The 24,843-nt window shown below is 39.6% G+C and overlaps 2 protein-coding genes and 1 non-coding gene across 3 annotated transcripts; 2 read left to right on the top strand and 1 right to left on the bottom strand.

Moving 5' to 3' along the window:
* Positions 1–735: 735 nt before the first annotated feature.
* Positions 736–5,326, bottom strand: tpi1b (triosephosphate isomerase 1b). Its single transcript, XM_044209129.1, has 7 exons — positions 5,089–5,326; positions 2,465–2,588; positions 2,274–2,358; positions 1,982–2,114; positions 1,730–1,815; positions 1,562–1,649; positions 736–1,462 (listed from the first exon to the last, which is right to left on the bottom strand). Exons 1-7 carry the CDS (start codon positions 5,195–5,197, stop codon positions 1,344–1,346), a joined length of 744 nt encoding a protein of 247 aa, XP_044065064.1. The 5' UTR covers positions 5,198–5,326; the 3' UTR covers positions 736–1,343.
* A 2,955-nt stretch (positions 5,327–8,281) lies between these two features.
* Positions 8,282–8,336, top strand: LOC122882330. The gene has a single exon (XR_006379343.1). It is a non-coding gene; the product is annotated as a U7 small nuclear RNA (small nuclear RNA).
* A 1,002-nt stretch (positions 8,337–9,338) lies between these two features.
* lpcat3 (lysophosphatidylcholine acyltransferase 3) lies at positions 9,339–23,213 on the top strand. The gene is made up of 13 exons (XM_044209020.1): positions 9,339–9,531; positions 11,856–11,963; positions 15,511–15,617; positions 16,078–16,171; positions 16,425–16,462; positions 18,249–18,427; positions 18,591–18,699; positions 18,792–18,878; positions 19,186–19,349; positions 21,039–21,186; positions 21,566–21,721; positions 22,891–23,034; positions 23,134–23,213. Exons 1-12 carry the CDS (start codon positions 9,447–9,449, stop codon positions 23,008–23,010), a joined length of 1,395 nt encoding a protein of 464 aa, XP_044064955.1. The 5' UTR covers positions 9,339–9,446; the 3' UTR covers positions 23,011–23,034; positions 23,134–23,213.
* Positions 23,214–24,843: the final 1,630 nt, after the last annotated feature.

Genomic DNA, 24,843 nt, shown 5'->3' with positions numbered 1-24,843 from the left:
CTATAAAAGAGCACTAAACCAACTTACCTTGTATAATTAAAGGTTAAACAATCCAGCTCGAGACCACAGAGACAAACCTACAGCATCCAAACACAGTATAGTATAGTGACACCTCACAGCCATTTGCAATTTATCTGTCTCATAGCCAATTCAAAATACTTGTTTATGTACTTTCTACATTTAAACTGTTTATTAACCTGTTAAAAGTACGATGAAAGTGTTGTGTGCATCAGAGAGTGATAAGTATACAGTGTTGGAAGTTGGTTAGTTGGAAACCAACCAGGCTAAAATCTTCTTCCCACTGTATTTATACAGTATGCTATATTTTTTAATAAGAGACCTGAAGTGGGAATAAAGCCTTCTTGCAAAAAACACAATATGTATTAACTAAAATGGGTATTATTTTACAGTCTCATGAACACTAGTTTCTGTATGTAAGTTTGTAATTGGCAAAGCTACAGTTTTCCCCTGATACAAGAATCTTTCACTGCTGTGTGTCTGTTTTAGTTTAGCTGCCAGGATAAAAATAGCAGTCAAATGCTTCTCTGCATGGCATTGTCTTAACAGGAGTCCACTTCTGTAATGAGATACTCTTTCCCTGCAGACTTGAGAATACCACTGGGATCACCATCATCTGCATATGAACACACAGCAGTCTGAAGTTTTCACACACAAAATATAAGGAATATGAAACCTCATCAAGACAAACGCAAAACAAGACACTACACACTAAAACAGTCTCTGAACTGTTTATTATAATGTTTCCTTACAGCCTTCCCACCCCTCATACCCATCGGCAATGACACAATATGATTAACATGTAATGGACACTTCCTTCTTGGCAAAACAGCCAATGAGAGAGCGACATGCACATCTACAGGGGAGGTAAAAGCCACAGAACATCATAATTTCACAAAAGAGACACCGATATTAGAAAGACAAATAAATCTGATTGACAAGAGTTGTGACACTGTTTACAAAAAAAGGTTCGTAAACTTTTGAAGTAAAAGGCCTGGACAGGCCGTCCACCTCAAGGTGTAATTGTCAGTCTTTACAGCTTGAGCACTTGGTGTGGAAGTTAGTATGCACACAGGCTATTCTCAGTGGACTTAACTCTTTTCAGTGCAGTACAGTGCATGTGTCAACCTGTCCCTTTTCTTCAAGACAAAATATACCCCCAAAAAAAGAATAAAGGAAAAGGAGGGAATGACGTCATTACACAAATACTTTGAATAAAAAGGGGAAGTGGACTAAGTGCTGAGAGTGAGGGATGATGGAACTGAATCGTCTGAATGGAGCCGGCCTCCGATCTGGACACGGTCTCACTGCAGCTGCCCCAGTTTTTATGCCCTGGCGTTGATGATTTCGACGAACTCTGGCTTGAGGGAGGCTCCACCCACAAGGAAACCGTCAACGTCCTTCTGGGAGCCGAGTTCTTTGCAGGTACCACCGGTCACAGAACCTGAGAAGAGGAACAGATTTATGCATGACTGATGTGCGAAATCAAAGAGAATGGAGGATTTTTCTAGCAACAACCAACACAAACTTTACTCTGACTGACCTCCATAGATTATCCTCACAGAGCTGGCTACAGCTTCAGACACGTTGGTCTTCAGCCACTCCCTCAGTTTCTCATGAACTTCCTGAGCCTGAGATATCATACAAGAAACATTATGATGGGTTGTGGGAATAGATGTAGTAATCATTTTCAGTGGTTACTTATATTTACCTGCTGTGGGGAAGCAGTCTTGCCAGTGCCAATGGCCCACACAGGCTCATAAGCAAGCACGACCTTGCTCCAGTCCTTTACATTGTCTGTGAAAGAGACATGTGATAAGACTTGAATTTGTATTTCGCAAAGTATTCTGATTTCCACCACACTGTAGCTTGTGCAAGCTTTCCTGAAATGCGTGTTACAACATTTAGACTCTCTCTCCTGTGCATATTAAACTCTACGGTGGGATTGGCATGAGTTGCGTACCTGCGATGACTTTGGTCTGAGCAAAGACAACCTTCTCGGTGATGCCACCCTCTCTCTCGTCCAGCTTCTCGCCAATGCAGGCGATGACACCAAGACCATTCTCCAGAGCATGGGCTGTCTTCTGACCAATGAGCTAATAACACACACAAGCATTTAATCACAAAGTGTACACAGGAGGAAGGATGTGTTTTTTTTTTTGTTACCTACTCATGTAAAAAGGATGCAACTCTTACCATTTAGCACTCAGCGTCATTGCAGACAATGATAAGATGATAAAATCATCAAGAATTACCTCATCACTCTCGCCAAAGACGTGGCGCCTCTCAGAGTGTCCCAGGATCACCCAGTTCACACCACAGTCTTTGATCATCGCAGGGCTGAAGACAGATAATATTCATACAATAAACAGAAAATAATCAAATCTTCTCATACCTGCTCATTATCAAACCCTTGTTATTTTCCTCTGATGGACACATGACGTACCTGATCTCCCCAGTGAAGGCACCCTTGGCAACTTTGTAGCAGTTCTGAGCAGCCACGCCGAACTTGGCGTCCAACTTGGACCTGGCAAAGTCCAGGTAGATTGATGGAGCACCGCACACCACCTCTATTAACATAGAAGAAGAAAACAATGCATAGCTTAGGTTTTTGTGTAGTCCATGTATTAGCACTGAGAGATATTCATAAAACCAAATAAAGACATTTTTGACCAACTTCCTTGATATCAATGAAGTGACAGTAGTTTGGGATTTACTTTTGGTACGTTAGAAGATACTAACTGTACATAAAAATAAGGAACAGTAGTCATTAGTAACGTGGGTGTGTTGGCTAAACAGTAAGAGTTATTCATCAGAATCAGAAATACTTTATTGATCCCCGAGGGGAAACTCTTTAAGATGATGAGACGGAGCTACGGCAACAGGCAGCATGCACGTTGGCGCATGCGCACTAAACTTCAAACTTCATTTAAAATAATTGTACCACTTTAACAGTATTGTAGCCTTTATGACAAGAAAAAGACAAACCAAAAATCACAAACAGAATCTAGACTATGACACAATATCCTTAATAATACTCTACATTTCATGCATTTCCTTAAATGAATGTGCCTGGGTATGTTCAGCTGCAGATCAATATCCCGAGGGGAGGATCCAGGCCTTGCTGAAAGACACTTCAACACTGTGCCAAAATGTGGGCTTGAACACCGGCCTGTCAGTTAAAAGGACAGCCTGGATAACCAATGGACAACCACCCTAAACTGCTGCCAAGTACAAGACTACACATGCACGTTTCCCCACAGCATTACAACACCATGGGGATTAAAGAGACAAATTCAGTCAAGTCTTTTCAAATGTGATGTTTAAAAGACTCAATCCATAAACCAAATATAAACGAAAGGGTCAACCAGCACCAAAACTTAAAAAACACAGGACTAGAAACTGCCACCACCCTTAAACTGACAGACAGGCCTTAAATGGACAACAATTAAATCTAAGCTTTTAGTATTTTCAGATGCTGTTAAAGGGTTAAGGTCAAACAATTGTAGCAGCAGCAGACACAAGCACCAGATTTCTACCGCCTAACAAATACATCGATATACTCCTTGACTACTTCCCAACTGACAAATTGTATTAAGAAACTTGCTATTCACGGTGTAATTCTTTGAAACTGAAACATATTGTACGGTTTACAAACTGCCTTCATTTGCAAACATGATTTTCAACAGCAGTACAGTCTGCATGGGTCAAGCAGAGTACAGTACAGTCAAGACACTGACATTCAAAATGTAACTATATCTTGGGGTTACAGAGTCTATATTAAAACACCTCCTGTTATTATTGGTTTGGTAAAGGTCATTTGTCTCTGGCCACAGTCAAGTCCCTCTGCATTAAAAGGTCTGAGTTCAGCCTCCTAAAGGTCGCCTACATGGCAGCATTCTGCATAGGTCAGAGAAAAGTCATGAGACTGAGTTCAAAGGGTCAAATAAAAAGAATTGGAGTTTAAATATCCAACATGTGAAGGAAATCAGTCTGGGGTTGAAACGGCTGAACTTTGACTTTAAAGCTCTGCAGAAAGGCCAGTGGGAAAAGTCTGCTTGAGTTTCACTCGGTCCCTGTAAGGGGGGAGGATTCATTAATGGAGCAAGGTCCAACAGGCTGAACAGAGTGATAGTTTGCTGCTGAGCATATGAGGCCTGTGACTGTGTATAGCAGTCATTGCTTTACAGTTGCATAACACCAACTTGCAGGAGGAACAGACCTGGTCCGATGACAGCGGAAACAGCCTAGACACATTCAACGTCTCCCTTCAACGCTTGTGCTCATTTTGAGCAGAGTATCATGCACTGAGTGAAAAGCCTGAGAAATGCTCTAATGAAACAGCAGCTGTGTAGTTTGGCTCCAGTCTGCAGGAAGCAGACAGCAACAGGGCAAATGTCTGCTGCTGCGTCCGGGTCATGATGGAAAAATCGAAAACGAGACGACTGCCAATGAACAAGTGTCAAAACACATTTATCAATGTTTTCTGTGGCCTAATACTTCCGTGACCATGAAGTTTCGTTGCCTAGCTGTCCGACAAGTTAAACTAAAAATAACTTCTCACAATACGCTACTGTATCATCAGCTTGCGGATGAAAGAGGAGCCATTAACGAGCAGCCTCACTTGAATGCACCCTGCACTTTCACAGCAGAGGCAGAGCTGGCTGCTGGACTACGTGCCGCTGCAAACGCGCACCCAGCACCGACATTACTGGAAACCCGTCATCTGCCTTCATTCATTTCTCTCTGTCTGGGGCTTGGTGTTAGCGCGGTTAAAAAAAAAGAATCAGGAAAAAAAGACAGAGATCACACTGAATGTAACTTTATTAGTGCATAAAATTAAGGAGATGTAGGCCTGTCTGCTAATGGTGTCACTGATTTATTGAATGACCGAGCCGTTTGGCTCGGGATGGGAAATTCGGTTGTGATGTGAAAAAAAAAAGCGGAAACAAAACGCGGACAAGTCGCTATAGTAACTAACAACGTGACCGAGATAATCAGAAAACAGGTAGCTAAAATTATAAATGTTCCAAAGGAGGTTTGGTGTAGAGGTTGTCAAAATCCACATACCGACATTGGGGTCCACCTTGGCTCCGTTCAGGGTCTGGATGAGCTCCCCGAGGCTTTTCTTGTCGCCGTTCATCTTCCAGTTTCCACCAACGAAGAATTTCCTGCTCATGATTGCGGGTTTTTGGTTGTTTTTTTTTTTGCGGGGTGTTAGCTAAGAATTAAACCGGCACCGACAGACCACCAAAGGTACACTTCGTCTGAGGCAAAGAGCGGACGTGAGAAAGCAGCTCAGAGTATTTATGAACATGGAAAATGTAACCCCTCCTCTCTCTCAGCTCCATTGGTTTATGGCGGTACGCCTTTAAACGCATCTCCCCATTTGAGGAAGGGGAAGAGCAAAATGTCATGCTGCGTTCAAGTGCTGTGTGTAAAACTTTCCCACACATGGATTAACCTGTTAGAGAGGCAAAAAAAACTACTATGGGTCAGAGGTGGCAGAAATACTCAGATTCTACTTAAGAAGTAAAAGTAGCAGTATCACAGAAATAATAGAAATACTCAGTTACAAGTAAAAGTGATGAATTAAAATGTTAAGTGAAAGTACAAAAGTATTAGTATCAAACTTTAAAAGTGAAAGTACTCATCGTGCAGAATGGCCCATTTCAGAATAATTTACATTATATTATTGGATTATAATTATTGATGCCTTAACGTGCACATCATGTTAATGTTGCAGCAGGTAAATGTGGAACTAATTTTAATTACTTTAGATACTGGTGGGTAGCTTGTGAATTTCAGTAAAGTCTTATCTTAACCTGTAATAATACATTAATTTCTTAGTTTATATATATTTTGTACCATTAATCTGAATCTGCAAAGTAACCAGTAACTAAAAATATCAAAAACATGTAGTGGAGTTAAAAGTACAATATTTGCCTCTGAAATGTAGTGGAGCGGAAGTATAAAGTACAAGTACCTAAAAATTCTACTTAAGTACAGTATTTGAGTAAATGTACTAGTTACTTTCCAATACTGATCCCATCCTGGTACATTGTGCATTGAGCATCCATTAAGTGTGGTAAACAATGACACAAATCGCATAAAACAATATAAATCAATAAGACGTTTTAGGCACTTTCTGCAGGTTTTATCTGCATGAAAACCCATTCTGATCAAAATTAGAAACATGTTGCAAGATACACATAAAACTGGATTTCTGGGCCCCTGCCCCACTAATAGTTACTGTGTGTAGGATGGAAGGATGAAATATTAATAAATGTTAATTTAAAAAAAATGAAAAAAGTTCTAACTCATACACTAATATGTTGTACATTCAGTTGCTTTAAGTTGGAAAGAATAAAGAATAATAAGGCTGAGTGTTACTTGCTGCTATAAGTCAAATGGCACATTAATTTCCTTTTCATTATTCAAAACAAATTGCAGCACCAGCATAGGAATCACAACAAATTCTGTTCTCCGCCTCCATTTTTTTACCCACAGTGAAGGTGGGTGGTGTTTTACAGGTTACATCATAGACATCTTAAATCAGTAGAAAGATCAGACAAAGAAAGCGACTGTCCACATCCCAAGTGCAAAAGTTTATTGTTAATATTATTAATCATGGAAAACATGCAAATGAATTTTTATGAATGTGTCACAGGAGGGATTAAAAAACATTGAAACATCTAATAGCGAAAAGGCACAAAGCTGGCATCAAAATATCATAGAGAAAATGTGAATGAGGATGAACTAATTGATATTTAATCTAATGTAAATAAAGTTTTTATAAATACATGTTAATAAAAACACCGGACAACATTATGACACATGTTGAAATGTTTTGATTTTCTGTTCAGTTGTTGACATCCGCCTGCTGCCTATTAAAGGTCACATCATGGCAACGTCTTGCTAACAGCCTGAAGTCCCTCTTCTCCAGTCAAAATACTTCATTTTATGTACCACTGTCTTGTGCCTATATGTAGATTTTGCATAATTTATTTTTAACAGCAGGGAAGGCAGCAGCATAGCAAGTATATTTGTATGCTTTCAAACATTCAAAATATATTTATAGCAGTGTGTTTGTGCATGTTGGTGAAGTGAGGGAATCTACAGTGTGTGTAGTGAAAGGACAAAAGGACAAACGATCTGTCAACCAGTCCAGTTCAACTTGCTTTGAGTTTTTCCCAGTTACATTACAATAATTAGTAATCAGTGGTTTCTTAACAGTTAAAAAAGATCCATAGTATTTACACTGAGAGTGCCTTCATTTTATATTCTGATAAATACTATGACTGGAATCTCAATTTTACATTATTTTCAACAGGAACAGCCAACAAATGGTTCAGGGTGTGTGATGTAAGTACATGACGTGACACCTGAAGAGGCCTCTTGCCAACTGGGTCCGCTGTCACTGATTGGCTGAAATGACAAGTCAGCACGCTTTGGTCTTTTCATCAAAATGGCATAAACAACACTCATATTAAATTAACATTCCTGCTGTCTTTTACTCCTCTTTTGTCATCATTTGGTACAAAAGAAAATTACAACACCATAACAACGAGTTGTTTATCAAATATACAGATATGAGCAATGTCTATTGTTTAATTAATTTGCAATAAGAAATCATTTATTTTCAATTAATCTCGAAAGGAATTGATTAATACAAGACTGTTTATTACTGCATTATTGTACTATTACAACTGTTGTTACAGCCACAGTAATCTTTTAAAATACACAAGAATAATTTCAGCTGTAATAGCTGCAGTCTTTTGGTGTGTCAACTCACTTTCATGCCGATTACAAAAAAATGCAATATTAACACGTTTGTCAGAAAATCACTAAAATCGATTAGATATGCAGTACGACTGTGATTTGTGGCTGAGAGGCAGAAGCCATGACGAGCAACCGTTTGATTGGCTATAATGACAACAACCACCCCCTTTGTGCTTCCTGGATTCGTATGGAGCTTTTTGATTGGAGGATATTCCGCCCAGTTTTGCATACCCAACATGCACTGCGGGTATGCAAAACTGAAACTGAACTAAAAATGTCGTTTGTTTTGTTTGTTTTTTTGGACACAGATAAAGTTGGATTTTGAGGAGTTTGAGGTAATGTTTATCATAAACAAACACTTGCTCTTTGGTGTTATTGTTGATATTTTGTTCGTTTTGCTGAGAAAATACAACGTGACACCATAGCAATAAGGTATGTATTTAGCGTACTAGTGCTGCAAGGTTGCCGTAAGCATGTTAGGAATTATTTGCTCTTTAGATATTTCTCCAGCAGGTTTCTCTTAAAGAGAAGCCCACTCACGATGTTGAATATAAAAATCTGAACTACTTGTTTAATTCAATATTGGGCACAACAGGTCCACTCTGTGGTACATGGATGTTAATCTAGTTTGGACTCAATAACATTTCACTGTTGCAGCCTGCTACTGGGAGTCTCGTTTCAACTACCTAATACTCTAGTTTATAGCAATGTGTCATGTTTTATGAACTAACAGGATTCTTCGTATGTAAAATCTTTATCTGCATAACAACTATCTATATAAATCTAAAGTATATAAATGCAGTGGAGTAGAAATAAAATGGCATCAGCAAGCAAATCTTTTTTTTTCGAGAATTATTGAAAATATATATATTTCAGTGCTGATAAATGCCATAATCAAAAACTTATTTAACTTTTATTTATTAAGTTTACATACTATTATTTATATGTCTGTGTACACCTGTGTTTGACATCAACAAAGATATATATATATTTTTTTTTTTTAAAGTTAAGATACACATGTTTATGTAACACATAATAAAGTTGAGATAACAGAATGCAAGTTTAATTGAAACTGAACCTGAAAGATATTTGCATATTCAGGATTTTTCAATGAGAGAGTTGTGATTTTAATAATGTTTATCTAGGTAGCTGAACTTTTCAGTGGTGAACCATATCACACATGAATTATTAGTCTACTGAAAGCAGAGTATTTTAATCTTAGTCTGGAGTGGATCTTTAATTAATGTTGTTCCTGCGTGTCGCCACGTGGAGGCACACTGACACCACAATATCACTTTTCTTTCAAACAGAGGGTTTATCTTCACACCCTACGATGCACTAGTTAAATGGTTTGCAACACTTTCTGGGTGTGCTGCTACCTATCATATAGGTGTGGGCTGACAGGTACACACCTGTGCAGTCTTTTAGAGACATACTGTGAAAACAACCCCAATCAAAGTGCGGTAAAGAGGGACGAGCTCGGCAGGAGGGGCGGGGAAGTGGGAGGAGAATCACACAATTTAACTTTGAAGGAGGTTGAACCGCGAAGGGCCTTTAAAAATCCGAGTGTATATGTTTGGATGTCTGCCGTGACTCGGTGGAGTTGACTGAACCGTCGCGAAGAGACGTTTCCGCCCACAAGAAAGATGGCGGCTCCCTTGCTGGAGAATCTGTCGGAGTCCTTAGGTTCCCCGGAGCCAGCGGTTCGACTCATTTTATCTATTTTAATCGGTGAGTTTCGCCTCACGAATCAGTTACGGGTTATTCTGGTAGCTAGCAGAAATGGCATCCATCCCGGTGTCAGGTTTGAGTGCTGAGCTGCTCTCATTGCTCTGTGTGACTGTTACACTCACTGCTAACATAACGCTCAGTCAGGTACTATCTGTGACACATAGGTACAGGCTACAAACCAGTTCTTTTGGTATAACGTTACCACTGTGTAACTAGCTAAATAATTATCCTGATGAATCAATCACGGGCTTCCCCGAACCAACTGACAGGTTTCCAGAAAGCTTGTGAATAAATGGCACACACCCTTCCTGCAAAACATCACCAACGGCTAACTTGTGGCTGTTAACTGACATGAAGGTGGTCTTGCATGGTGAAGGGATGCGGCTAGCTTGGTATCGTGGCTAGTATTGTCAACTGTCGGAATCTCCCCTCCTTTCCTAATTGTTGGACTATATGACAAACTAGACAATTAGGTCAAGTAAACTGGGCAGTTTGGGCTGTAGCATTAGCATAATTGTATGAGACTGGTGTTGAGGTTGGTGAAAATAACAGCCTCAGTGTAGTTGGGGGAGAGATGTGCTTTGACAAGGAGAATGAGCACAGGCTGCCAAAATATGTGTCCCCCCCCCCACCTAACCCTACATTTTCCACTCAGTTGAGTGGAGGGGAGACAGACTCTGACGGGGTTGAAATGTTGGAACAAGGCCGCAATTTACTGTGACTTTTCATTAAAATGCACAAGTTTGTTTTAACATAGGGTCTGCTGTTTTATTGTTAGTTAGGACTATAGGGTGGGAATGTTAGAGGTGTGTGTGTGAATGGGATGGGGGAGGGCTTCCTCCATACTGTCCTCCATGCTGTCCTCTCTGAACTTTGTTCTGACACATAGACACGTCTGTTTTTCTCTCTATGTCGCCTCACATGAACAATACAATAGACTAAACGTGGCCATTCAGACCAGACTTTGGTTGGCTAATACCCTTCAGTCAGCCTGTTACATACTTCTTGTTCCGGTGTTGCTTAATATGTCTTGCATAATATTGTAGCCATATAGTAATTGCCCTTACCCTAAAATAACAGGAAGTTTTGACAGCTTTTCCTCTGCTATATATATACTAATGTGATTTAGGTTTTGGTCAGCCAACTGTTTGATACTTGAATATAAATATATGTCTAGAATCTGTTGAAAATGCACCACTACAGCTACAAATCAGTTTCAAAAGAAGCTTATAAGACTCTGCATCCAAGTGACTTGTATGATTAACCCCACAGCGGCTCTATACTTGACTTATTGGATTGCAAAAGTTTGTGAAGGATAAGGATAATAATACACTAGTATTAATATGCATTAGTGTATATTTATGGCTGCAGGATGGTGCATCCACCATGTGGGGTCGGCTCAAAATAAACTGCAGTGCCCCTTTTCATCGTTATGAAGGAACATGTCACCCAGTGCAACGGTGTTGCCTATTGGTGTGTTTTTAGTGTTTGGACAACAATGGCAAAGAGGAATAAGCTATATCAGGCTTGGCTACACCAACAGCATTTGTTAGTTGGATCAGTTCATTGTTGGTTTTGATCTTTTCATGAGATTTGTTGACAATAAAAAAAATATAGCAAAACGTTATCCGTATCCTAAACTAATCCAGTAGAAGGAGATGGAAACTTGAATGTTACTTTACAGTAAAGATCAAATGTGAATATGCTATCCCCGCCTTGATATCCACTAATTGTAGATCTTTGCTAGTCCCAGGAAGGACTAAGGTGCAGGGACTTGGTCATCTCATCCAATCAAAAAGAGTTCATTCAAATGGTGCCCCTCAGTTATATTATACTGTAATTCACGTTCACACTCTTAATCTATTTTTTCAAATTAGTCATAACTCCAGAATCACATCATAATTAAATAGAATATGTTTATAATGTAGCAATTTGAAGAAGGTGTTTACATTTCAGATATTTACATGTAATACAAGTATCAGTCAATAATTACTTTATGATGAGTCAGAATTTGAACAAGAACAAGTCAAACTGACCTGGTTGCCCCTATGTGAAAAGAACTTTTACCATGATCTCTGGTGAGTGTTTGTCCTTTCTGTAGTCCTACTTAGGGCAGTTATCTTTCTCCTTGAGATGCCAGATTAGTAGCAACACATACATACCAATGGTACTAATGTGCTACTGTGTGTGTGTGTGTGCCAATATGTTTTTTTTCATATCAGGTGGTGTCAGCAATGGCTCACTTGGCTGATATGAAGTCACATGCTGTAGCTCCATTAACAGGTTTTGTTTTCTCTGTATTTCTTTCTCCATCTCTCCTGCAGGTTATCCCTGTGCTCTGGTGTACCGGCGGTTCTTGTTCTACCAGCCTGCCACAGTTATACACTTGTTCCACATGTTCTCTGGACTGGCTCTAGCAGCATTCAACTTTGGTGAGATGAAGAGGGAGATTAAGGGCCTTTGTTATTATTCAGATGTAAATTATTATTCTTTGAGTTTGTTAAGATATGTGCCAGGCCTTCTTTAGAGCTGCCCTGTTGAACACACAAAAGTTAGTTGTAAATTCGCTGTTACTTACCAGAATGCATTGTGTGTATCCTTGAGGTCTATCAAACATGTTGCATGCATTTTCTTCCTCACAAAGCATTTGTAAAGCTGAGTTTTTTGAACATTTTGAATTCTGCGTTGTGGTGCATTGCTGTGTTTCTCGTGTGTGTGCATGAGACAAACAAAACAGGGACCCGTTCATTTAAAAAAAAAAAAAAACTGCTCTGTAGCACTAGTAGTTGTCAAAAACTCCACAGGGTCACCTTAATTTACACTGTTTACATTGTGTGTTAGCACCAGCTTAAAAAATCTGAATCGCTTGAAGTCAAGCTTTTACCTGCCAGAGGTGGGATAAAGTCTCAAATCTGGGCTATGAAGTTCAGAGTCAAGTCCAAGTCCTAAACTTTGTGTTTTGAGTCTTAAACAAGTCATTATGCATGCATTTAAAGAAATACTGAATACTTAAAAAAATATATTTATTACTTTCAAATAAGCTTTGTCATTTCTGAGCTGAATGTTTTGTATGATGCTGTCTGGGGTATCATCTTTTTGTCTGCTGGTCTGCACCGCCAAATACACCTTTCCTTGCTGCTCGCAAAGCACGATTGGCTGCTGTCAAATTGACTCAAAGTATATCTGTGTTCAGGAAAATGAACAATTCTCTGCACACTTTTGGAATAACATTTCAGTCTTTGGGCTTTGGGAGGATATCAAGTCATTCAAAGTCAAGTCTAAAGTCTAAATGCTACTTAAACCACCATCAGTTCTCCAAACTTATTTCTACAAATACATTTTTGTTTTGAATTGATTGTTCATGGATTGCTGTGGATTGAGAAGTGAAGGATATGTGGTACATTTGCAAACTAAATGGATCCCAGAAGCAGCGGAATATAATTAATCTTTGAACATATACAATACATATTTAATGAACAACTAACATCTAGAAGAAACAATGGACTTAAACAAAAAGCACTTTTGACCCATTTAATTTGGAACATAATGGGTGAGGGATGTCTAGTTGAAACCTTTTTCCTGTGTTCATCTATTGTTGAGTCATTTCTGGGTTGATGAGGAAGTAAATGTGGTCCCATTTAACAGACTAAGCCAGCAGGTTTGACAACTGGAGATTTACTTTTAAATGCTGTTTTTATCCATGTAGCTCAGACTCTTTCCCTGCAGGGCTTAATATACAGTACATTGAGGGCTGCAACTTATGATTCTTTTCATCATGGATTAATTTGCTGATTCTTTTCTCGCTTAATCAATTAGTTGTTTGATCCATAAAATGTTAGAAGAATGAAAGAATGAAAAATAGTCTTCAAGTTCCCGAGGTGACATTTTCAGATTGTTTTGTCCAACCTCTTCTTCTTCTTTTCCTTTCGGCTGTTCCCTTTCAGGGGTCGCCACAGCGAATCATGTGCCTCCATCTAACCCTGTCCTCTGCATCCTCTTCACTCACACCAATTAACTTCATGTCCTCTCTCACTACATCCATAAATCTCCTCTTTGGTCTTCCTCTAGACCTCCTGCCTGGCAGCTCCAACCTCAGCATCCTTTTACCGATATATTCACAGTCTCTCCTCTGAACATGTCCAAACCACCTCAATCTGGCCTCTCTGACTTTATCTCCGAAACATCTAACATGAGCTGTCCCTCTGATGTACTCATTCCTGATCCTGTCCATCCTCATCACTCCCAAAGAGAACCTCAACATCTTAAGCTCTGCTACCTCCAGCTCTGCCTCTTGTCTTTTCTTCAGTGCCACTGTCTCTAAGCTGTACAACATCGCTGGTCTCACCACCGTCTTGAACACCTTTCCTTTCATTCTTGCTGATACTCTTTTATCACACAACACACCTTACACTTTTCTCCACCCGTTCCAACCTGCTTGCACTCGCCTCTTCACCTCTTTTCCACAGTCTCCATTGCTCTGAACCGTTGACCCTAAGTACTTAAAGTCCTGCACCTTCTTCACCTCTGCTCCCTGTAACCTCACCGTTCCACCTGGGTCCCTCTCATTGACACACATGTATTCTGTCTTACTGCGGCTAAGCTTCATTCCTCTGTTTTCCAGAGCAGACCTCCATCTCTCTAGATTTTCCTCCACCTGCTCTCTGCTCTCACTACAAATCACAATGTCATCCACAAACATCATAATCCATGGAGATTCCTGTCTAACCTCATCTGTCAGCCTGTCCATCACCAGAGCAAACAAGAAGGGGCTCAGAGCCGATCCTTGATGCAGACCCACCTCCACCTTGAACTCCTCTGTCACACCTACAGCACACCTCACCACGGTCTTAAGCTCTCATACATGTCCTGCACCACTCTAACATACTTCTCTGCCACTCCAGACTTCCTCATACATACCACAGCTCCTCTCTCGGCACCCTGTCATACGCTATCTCTAAATCTACGAAGACACAATGCAACTCCCTGTGATCTTCTCTGTACTTCTCCATCAGCATCCTCAGAGCAAATACTGCATCTGTTGTACTCTTTCTAAGCATGAAACCATATTGCTGCTCACAAATGCTCACCTCTGCCCTTAGCCTAGCTTCCACTACTCTTTCCCACAACTTCATTAAAGATATTAAATGTAGAGCTGCAAAGATTAATCAATCACTTCCCAAGCAAAAATGCCAAACATTTGCTCGGTCGAGCTTCTCAAAGGTGAATATTTGAGTTATGGGCTGTTGGCTGAATAAAACAAGTCATCTGAATAGATTTCCTTGGGCTGTGGTATAATTATAACAAGCATATTTCACCTTTTTCTTATATTTCATAGACAAAAACCGAGTAATCTGTCAATTGTTGTCTTGCTTAATCGATAAAGAAAATAATCATTAGTTGCAGCCCTGATTCAGTTTACTATCTTAGAAGACAAAGAAAAGAAAGCAAAATTCACATTTGAAAAGCCGGAACCAAAAAATATTTGATGGTTTTGCTTAAAAATTACATTCATTGATTGCTGGATTAATTTCCTGTCAATCAATTAAATGACTAATAGTTTCAGCTGTACAGTAAACCTATATTTCTAAATTGCCAACGTGACAACAACGGTAAGAAGTGCTCCTCTAGATATGATGAATGGGTGAAGCTTGGTCATGGATGAGAGTGGCATGCTGGAGTAAACACAAACTGCTAACATTGATCTCTTTCTCTTTCCTTTATTCTGTTGTGGCTGCACTTGGATTTTACAGCAGGTCTGTTGCTTTATCTTTCTCCTTGTGGAATAGTTTTTCTTCCAACCGTCTTTGACAGCTCATTTCAAGTCGGCTGTGTATCATGGGTTTGCCTTGTTGTCCTTTCTCCATCTCTGCCAATACTGAACTGTGGAGGAAAAATGCTGTTGTCATGTCCAGTCCTACAGGTCACGCTTGACTGCACTCATCATCATCCCCATCCCCCCTCTGTCCATCTCTTTCCCAGGCTCTCAGATCTATCACTCCGCAGTATGCATCCTTGTCCAATTCCTGATGCTGAGGCTTATGGGAAGGACGGTAACAGCTGTCCTGAGCAGCTTTACCTTTCAAATGGTGAGGTGTCCCGGTGTTTCCTCTCCCCTTTTCTATGCGTCTAGGCTTACTTTATAGCATTATAGCTCCATTTTGTCCACTGTCAGACTGCAGTGTACTGCAGTGGCTGAGGTACTGCCCTCAGTTTGTCTGCACAGTCTGATATCTGATTTCTGCATCTGCATTCTGCGATTCCCTATTAATTGCCTCGTTAAAGCATACAAACTTTTTGTCCCATGTATTAAAAGGGCCACCTCTAACCAATAAGCCAATAATCTTATGATGTAGTCTCATGCTTCCTGTGGGAATGTGAGCCTTTATTTTTGTATACTCTTTCATTTATTGCTCACACTTTAAGAAATACAGTAATGAAACCAAGTTGTTCAACAGAAACATGCCCACTTCAGAGATATTTGATAAGGCAGAGGTTTGCTTACTGAATGACTTTGTCTTTCAATCCTCTCATTCTGTCTTCCTGTAGGTTTACCTGCTGGCAGGGTATTACTACACAGCGACAGACGAGTATGACATCAAGTGGACTATGCCTCATTGTGTCCTCACACTCAAACTTGTTGGTGAGTTGACTACAGGCTCTCATTGCACTCCTCTGCTTGACAAACTCAATTGTTTCATAAAAGAAGATGTTTATTCATTGTGTTTGATTTGATATCTGTCCTGTTGTTGCAGTCTCCCTCTGCACTCTAGTAAACGATTAACACACACGATAAACTGCTGACATGACCTTTACATACTTTTCATTCAAATGATCATGACAGCATTTCTCACTCTAACATAGTTTCTGACACTAGTTGCATTTTCTGATTACAGGTTTGACATTTGATTACTATGACGGCGGGAAGGAACCAGTGAGTTGGATCTCTCTTGCTTTTGCCAGCTTGATCATTGGTCAATATGTCGATGTCGTCTGAAATGTTCTTTGTTTGAGTTTTGCTCATTGTTTATCTCTGTTAGTTCCTGTAGTTGTCATTTCTGGCTTCTTTTGTTTTTCATTCTGTCATGTGTGAAAGAAAGGTAGATGATTTCGATATTAGAAAGGATATTCGGTAGTTTTACCACCAACAAGTATATCACTGTCAACAAATGTGCAGCAAGAAGCTGGAACAGTCAGATACTAAATACAAACAAGTTAGCTAAGTAAAGAGTAAAGTCACCTGAGTAAACAAGTTATTTAAAGTAGTAAAGTTGTAGGGTAATGTTGGGTCCTCAACACAACATTGGCTCAAACAAAGACCATTCGAGACAAGTGATCTTTGCACACCTGCAGATTATTTTCATTATCGATTTAATCAGCCATTTATTTTCTTAATTAATCAATTAAGTGTTTGGTCTATAAAATATAAGAAAATAGTGAAAAATGCAGGGCACAAGTCTTCACATTTGAGAAGCTGGAACCAGAGAATTTTGGCGTTTTTGCTTTTAAAAAAAGACTATCAAAATTGTTGGCGATTCATTTTCTGTCCATTAACTAATCGACTACTAATTTTAGCTCAACACACATATATTCAAACAGATGTGTAGGAGAATAAGTGAATAGCTATGTTGGCGTGGAAACATAGCTATTACCATAAATGGACAGTGTGTGGAAGCAGATTTTTGTTACTTTGACTTATTTTTGGCTAATCCAATACTGGATTCCTAAAAAATTATGTTACTTTATCACATTAAAGCTAGGGTAGGTAATGTATTTCATAAGCAATTTTGTTATATTTGTTGAAATTCTCTTTACATCCCGACAGCAATCAATAAATCAAATAATCCGGTATCTGTGGCTGTTGCAGGCCTGTAATAAGCCTACCTGCCTTTCTACTTGTGCGCACTGTGCCCGTGCACCCATTACACATGAAAATGTGTGGTTGGAGGGATTTTTTACGGTTGCAAACATTCAAAATCTAGCTGTCTCTTGCTGGTTTAATCCAACTTTACCTACCCTAGCTTTAATGCAAAAATCTTAGAAATCCAACATTTCGATAAAGCAGTCTGACTCATTGATGTGCAGCATATATGATCAGACAAATGTGCTGTCAAATATATTAACAAATATGCCCCAGCCCCATTAAGGTGTATGTCAATCATTGTTGTCCCCGGCTTCCCTTTACCAGTTTAAAGCTCATGTTGTTACAATAACTCTGTCTGTTGAGCAGCATTTCCGTTTCCCGTTCTTTCACTCAGCTCATCTACAGTATGCTTGGTTCCTTTCTAGTACAGCTAGTATATCTGTATCTATGACATTCCCTTCTGCTGCTTTATTTCATTTTTATTTTAATGAGCTTTTCATTCTGTTTTATCTTTTTATCTGTTTAAAAATGTATGAATCGGCTCTCATCCGGTTAATATTATCACTGTCTCCATCAGTGTTTCAAATGAATGCCAAGGGTCACTCTTCAGTACACAGTTTACAGCCTGCAGTTAAATGCCAGTATTTAGTGCAGTCATATTGAGTTTGTGGTCAGTCTAGATTGTGGTCAAATTCTAAACGAATCCTTTGTAACTAGATACATCCTGTGCTCATCAACATGCTTTTAAAATAACTTCTCTGCCCTTTTCTGTTCTCTTCCTCCACTCCCTTCATCCCTCTTTCATATCGCTCTTCTTCTCTTATTTTTCATCATCTTTTTCTTCCTTAAACTCCAGTCCCAGCTGAGTTCAGAACAGAGGAATGCAGCCCTGCCGTCTGTGCCCTCTCTGCTTGAGGTGTGCGGCTTTTCCTACTTCTATGGAGGCTTCCTGGTGGGTCCCCAATTTACACTGCGCAGCTACCAGAGGCTGGTGGCAGGGGAGCTTACCGACTGCCCCGGAAAGCCTCCGAACAGGTAAAAGAGTGAGAAAATGATGAGTGATGAAAAGAACAATTAGTTGACAGACTATCTTTATTATATCTCTGTAAAATAAACCAACTGTGCAGTTTCACAGCTCTGCAGTTAACATTAGTACTTTCCTTTTTCCCCATCCTCATCTTCTTTCTTTCTTTTCCAGTGTTATACCGGCTCTGAAGAGGTTTGCTTTGGGTTTTCTCTGCCTGGTGATATATGCAATATTTAGTCCTTATTACCCAGACAGCTACTACTTAACAGATGAGTATGAGGTGAGAATGACAATATGTTCAAAAATCACAGTGTATTCTTAACATTTTTCAATGTCCATTGTCTAAAATGTAAAACTATGTCCTTTCCACAGGCTCAGCCCTTCTGGTATCGCTGTGTGTTTATACTGCTTTGGGCTAAAGTTATTTTGTATAAATATGTCAGCTGTTGGGTTATAGCGGTAAGTAGCTTCTTGATCTGCAAATATGTGCATGAAATGTATTTGTGCCTTGATGGCAAACAGCTATCAGCCTACTGATTTGGTTCCCAAAATAAACCTAATTTAAATGATGCTGTATTTACATACAGTACCTGCTGCGAGAGCATTAACAGTAAAACACAACCCTTTACATACCTTTGCATACACTAATGGCACACCCTGATCAGCCCAGAGTAATAGGTACAGTCCCAGTTTATCAGGTTCTTGTGCTTCATGGTGTGATTTTACATGTGCAAATGATAAAAATGATGTATTTTGTGTGTTACAGGAGGGTGTATGTATATTATCTGGACTAGGCTACAATGGTGTAGTGGATGGTAAGCACCAGTGGGATGCCTGTGCCAATATGAAGGTGTGGCTCTTTGAAACTACGCCGCTTTTTGGAGGAACCATTTCTTCCTTTAACATCAACACAAACGCCTGGGCTGCCAGGTCAGTGTCAAGCCTGCAATCTGTGACGTTCTCTAGCTTGTCATCAAAGTGGTGATGTAAAAGTTAAATATTTACTAAGATGATAACAGCGAAGTGAGATAACAGTTCAATCCAGTATGCAGATGTGGCAATGCTTTGCAAAAAAGGATCAGCCTAGTATCACATGACAAGGCCTCTCTTCACAGAAGAAGAATCATCACAGGGAGGGAGGGAGCGGACACCCTGGGAGGGGTTTAAAAGTTTGCAGTTTTCAGACAATTAAAAGCAGTTTTCCAGCAGGAGCATGTAGCATCATTTGATGTAGACCACAGTGAGCAAAGCAATTTATTGAACATACAGTTTATTACATGGTCCATTTCAGCGGAATGCATTAGCTACCTAAGCTTGCTTTTACTTTCTATTATCCAAAACTGCATGAGACAGAGAGTGGAGGAGGGGGAGTGACACCTTTCCAAAATGGAAATACAAATTCTCTCAAGTAACTAATAGGCTATTAGAACTTCACTTCACTGAGTTTATAGCTGGTCGATGGAGAGCTTTCATGCCCTTGCGAGATAAAATACACAATTGACACAAAATGCTCTCGTTTGACCTACAAAGAAAAGTCTATTTATAGTCACATACGCGCCACTTCTGAGTTATGATACTCTCAGCACACACTTAACCCATTTAATACTAAACAGCTTAAGTTTAATATTTTTTTCTTCCATTGGAAGACTGGCTGGATAGAATTATAAACATGCAAGCTTTTTGAGAGGCATTTAAATTCATATGACATACAGTACCAGTGTGAATCAGAGAGGCTTGACTAATTAATATGAGGAGGACAATGTTTGGTATATGGAGAAGCTCCTTAAGGGGTCAGTGTGCTTCAAACAAACTACTTTGTATTAAATGCTGTCTGAAATGCCGTTTATAGCTGTTCCAAATGACCACATTCAAATGCGGGGAGAAAAGTCAGCCGTCATAGAGAGGGGCGAGACGCAAATCGCTAATCAAAGACATTCATAGTGTTGCACTCAGTTTTACACACCAAAACTGGCAGAAGTAGTTGTGTGAAGCATGAAAAAAGGGAGCTTGAGAGATAAGTTCAAATCCTGCTTTCTCACCTCTGCACCTCGCCAGTCGCATCGTTAAGAGAGCGTGCTTGTCAGATTTTCGGTCTCAGAAAGTTACCAAAATTATCCCCCCAATTCTGACATCAGAAAGGTGTGTGGAGGGGTAGACACTATTAATGATCTGACAAGCACTTTGTTTGAAGCATACTGATGCCTTAAAGACCATGAACAAGGCTTTTAAACAGTAGTACATCATGTGCTTATTTGTCTGACCCTGCTCTCTACAGCTAATACTGCAGCTTGTCACCAGTATGCTGTAAGAAAAACAAAAACACTGGTTTGGAGATTGAAAACATAATGTGTGCGCACTTGTCTAAGATATTATAACACGGAGTCCGCGCCAGCCTTGAATTGACGAGTACCCTTGTAGAGGATGGAAAGTTGTTGAAATGTTTTAATATAACCTCAGTTGCTATGCAACAACAACTTCCAGGTAAGGCAGTGCTTGCCATGTAGGCAGTAATAGCTGGTGCATAAAGCATTCCTGACTGCCCTTATCCAGATTGGTTGTCAAAAGGAGATGGTCCATAACTCTTGTTTTATTTTCTCTTTTTATTTTATTTTTTTTAAGACATGTCTTCAAGCGGTTGAAGTTCCTGGGCAATAAGTCCCTCTCTCATGTGACGACACTCATCTTTCTGACAATTTGGCATGGTCTTCACTCTGGATACATCCTGTGCTTCTCCATGGAGTTCTTCATCATCACTGTAGAGAGACAGGTATACTACAGATACAGGGCAGAATGTGGAGATGGGTAACCTAAAGATAATAAACTGCAGTAAGCTCAAACCATCTGGGTAATTATTTCAGTAGGTGGTAAATTTGTTGTTTACCTCTTGTATTATGCTTATTTTCTCAATAAAAGCTATCTTTGGGCTTTGTCTGCATCATATAAACCCACTGTTTACTTTTTAACAAGAGACAGTCTCTTGTTATTAAATAGCACTATTGGTCAAATGCTGTTGAATGTAATTGTAATTAAATATTGACAACAATCACAATAAGGCATCCGTTTATTATATAGCCATTCTTTTATTGTATTACTAAAACCATTATTTTGTGTGTGTGTGTGTGTGTGTGTGTGTGTGTGTGAGACAGGCCCTGGCACTAGTGAGGGACAGTCCCTTGCTGACGAAGCTGGCCAACAGCGCACTCTACCCTCTCATCTATGTAGTCCAGCAGTTTATCCACTGGCTCTTCATGGGCTACCCCCTAGTGCCATTCTGCCTCTTCACCTATGACAAATGGCTCAAGGTAACGCGCAACTTTCAGAGACCACCCCGGTCATAGGATGAATATGTTTGCTCTCACTTGTAAAGTTAAGTTTTGGGTATCATAGTTAAAGTAATACCAAGGGGTGGGGGCGTGTTGAAATACAATCCAGGGGGCTTAGATTTGCAACATGAGATCATTATCTTCTCTCTCATTTTGAAAAGTTTAACTAATCCAAACAAACATACTTGTTACCCACGCAAGAGCATGCAAGAGCCCTTTAGGAATCACAAATGTATCTGCAGTTTGTAAGTGACAATCATTTGTGAAAAAGGGTGTTGCCACCATTTGTGACCCTTTACACCCCTGCGTGTAAGTAGTGCTCGCAGTCATGTCAGTGAAACAGGCCCCAGGAAGGCCGGTTTGAGTAATAGATCCATGAGTTTGAAGGCTAATCAGATACCAGAATACACACACAGCTGTTTATAATAATATAAAAGAGTATATTTTATTTATCCAAAATCACAAATTTGCCTCAGGGCTTTACAGTCTGTACAGCATACGACATACGACACCCTCGTTTGTACAAAACAAATAGCAACAGTAAAGTTACTACTATAACTCCTAAATTAATACACCGTATTTTTCCAGGTACAGGTTCATGTTACAAAGTAATCTAGCAAGAATTTGCACTTGCAAGCATTTGATTGGACAACACAGTGCTTTGGTAGATGATGTCACATTGCTAGGCAAAGAAGTTGGCTTTGTTGTGTCAGTGAAAAGAATGAGGGGGACTGTGTTTTTTTTCCATGCAAAGCTGTGAACACGGCCTTAAAGGCAGTTTACTGGAAATGGTCAGCAACAAGAAGGGAGTCTTAAACATGGGGAAAAGATAACGAGCAGGTTTTCAGGAACTGGAAGAGGAATGGGTGGAACGATATGTCAGGTGCTTAGATGACCTGGACACTGGGAGTGGGGAAAGTGGCTGGTATTTATACACTGGGGCTTGGTGAGGAACATGTGTGACCTGACAAGGGATCGAAGGAACAGGTATGCAGGGAGTAGCAGGTTCAGGTGATTGACAACGGCGGGAAACTCTCTGATGGCAGCTGGTGGACAGGTGGGGTGGAGACAGAGCAGGTGTCATCATAACATTGGGATGTGTAAATGAGGATTTTAATTTGACTGTTCTGTCACCTTTTGTTTTTCAGGTGTATTCGTCCGTCTATTTCTGCGGTCACATATTCTTCCTCGTAGCCTTTTTAATCATGCCATACCTCCGTAAGGCACTGGTGCCTAAGAAAGAACGGAGTCAGATAAAGCAGGATTAAAACTTGGTACTAAGACTTGGGATGGTAAGCAAGTGCAGGCCTTATTTTTTGCCATTTTGTTTCAGTCAGTAATGTTGCTTTCAATAAATATTTTTGTGTTAAAATATTTCTGTTTCCTTCCAGGTCCATCTAAGGCTTAATATCCACTGAAGGGAATTGTGACTTTCAAGGAGCAGAATGGAAAATATTTTAAGGCCTTTATATATATATATATATATATATATATATATATATATATATATATATATATATATATATATATATATATATATATATATATATATATATATATATATATATATATATATATATATATAATGTCCATGTAAAAATAAATTTCTATATATTTTTGTGTTTTAAATGGGAGGGTGTTTTTATAAACATTTGGAGAAATGTTTACAGGAAATGACCATAGTGCCACATGGGGTAATTGTGAGCCAATCATGGGCGATTTCCTGTTTGTTTGTTTTTGTTTTTTAAAGAAATGTGGGACTTGAGAGATTTTACATGCTGTCGACACAGAATTGCACTCACCAGTCACAGGTTCAGAGTCTGCCATTGGCTCAAATGTGTTTTAGTTTTTTTGTGTTTCATTTCTCTATGTCACGTATAGCACCCACATTTAGCAGCAGCAGCAAGTCTTCACAGGAGGTTTAAGCACAGCGCCAGCGTACATGGCACTTTCTAATGTAATAATACAAAAAGCATACAGCTTTCTGCAAAAGACGTGATGATGATGATGATGATAATAATAATAATAATAATAATAATAATAATAATAATAATAACCAGGGGGTTGTTTCTTGAAAATGGCTGCCAGTGGTTATACAAGCACTGTAAATCACACACTGAACACTAACCCCCAACTCAAAATGGCCTTGTATCAATGAATGTTTTTTACAGTACATTTGTTTTGGTTTAAATTTGATCTGTGATGAGAAAAAAAAAAGACTTGATTTTATATAATTTTGACAGCTTTTATGAAAAAACATTTTGTAGCTTTGGATAAGATTTCATGAAAATAATTTGCATTGTACTCCTGCCTCTCGTTGGATGTTTGTTTTTTGTGTATCCTCGTCTCCCTCTCTTCAGTCTACGCCACTCCTCTGTCTGCCTTGATTCAAGCCCGGCCCTCAGCTCTGAAATACACAGATGTGAAAGTGAATAATTTCAGAAGGAGACTTGCACACTGCCCAACTATACACTCACTAATCATTTTTGGTTCATCCTATATCCACTCCGATCTCCATAAATAGGGGGCATAGGCTGTCTTTATGAACTGAGGAACTGAGGAAGTGTCTTATTTTGAACTGGAGGCAAAACAAAAAAATGGGGAAATCCACTTTTGTGGCTTGTTCTTCAGGTGGTGATTAAAAAGAGTGTGAAGTAGAAGCATCCCATCCTACTGTGGGGGATGCCTCTGTTTTGTTTTAATAAAAAAAGTTTTTTTGGGGGGGGGGGCTGGTTTGTCTTATCCATGGCATGCTGGAGGAAGGCCCAGCACTGCTGCTGTCGTCCTCTCCTGACGCTAACACACACGGAGAGGGCAAACCTCACTGTAGCAACAGCCCAGATTTTAGTAATATTTATACATGACATGCTGATTATTAATTGATGTGAAATGCTATTTCAAGAGACTACTTTTTTGCCTTATTCCTACCAAATGTACAAAGGAAAATAAAACTTGGGGTGGAGGGGGCGGGGGGGGGGTGATTTTCAAATACAATTTTATAATGTTCATTAAAATGCTGCATTTCAATCACGGACTCTAGTTATATTTGTGTGTGTGTGTGTGTGTGTGTGTGTGTGTGTGGATGTCCCACTGCCTTCTTC

Source organism: Siniperca chuatsi, linkage group LG9 (genome assembly GCF_020085105.1).
Source record: "Siniperca chuatsi isolate FFG_IHB_CAS linkage group LG9, ASM2008510v1, whole genome shotgun sequence".
Lineage (NCBI taxonomy): Eukaryota > Metazoa > Chordata > Actinopteri > Centrarchiformes > Sinipercidae > Siniperca > Siniperca chuatsi.
This window is presented reverse-complemented; position numbering and strand designations above follow the sequence as displayed.

Bases quoted from the DNA above. Each gene is read 5' to 3' on its own strand.
- tpi1b (XM_044209129.1), bottom strand. From the start codon at position 5,197: ATGAGCAGGAAATTCTTCGTTGGTGGAAACTGGAAGATGAACGGCGAC. The intron at 2,589-5,088 runs GTATGTGGATTT...CTATGTTAATAG, and splicing joins CAAGGTGGACCCCAATGTCG to AGGTGGTGTGCGGTGCTCCA. The intron at 1,650-1,729 runs GTAAATATAAGT...ATGATATCTCAG, and splicing joins AGACTGCTTCCCCACAGCAG to GCTCAGGAAGTTCATGAGAA.
- lpcat3 (XM_044209020.1), top strand. From the start codon at position 9,447: ATGGCGGCTCCCTTGCTGGAGAATCTGTCGGAGTCCTTAGGTTCCCCG. The intron at 15,618-16,077 runs GTGAGGTGTCCC...GTCTTCCTGTAG, and splicing joins GCAGCTTTACCTTTCAAATG to GTTTACCTGCTGGCAGGGTA. The intron at 18,700-18,791 runs GTGAGAATGACA...TCCTTTCCACAG, and splicing joins ACTTAACAGATGAGTATGAG to GCTCAGCCCTTCTGGTATCG.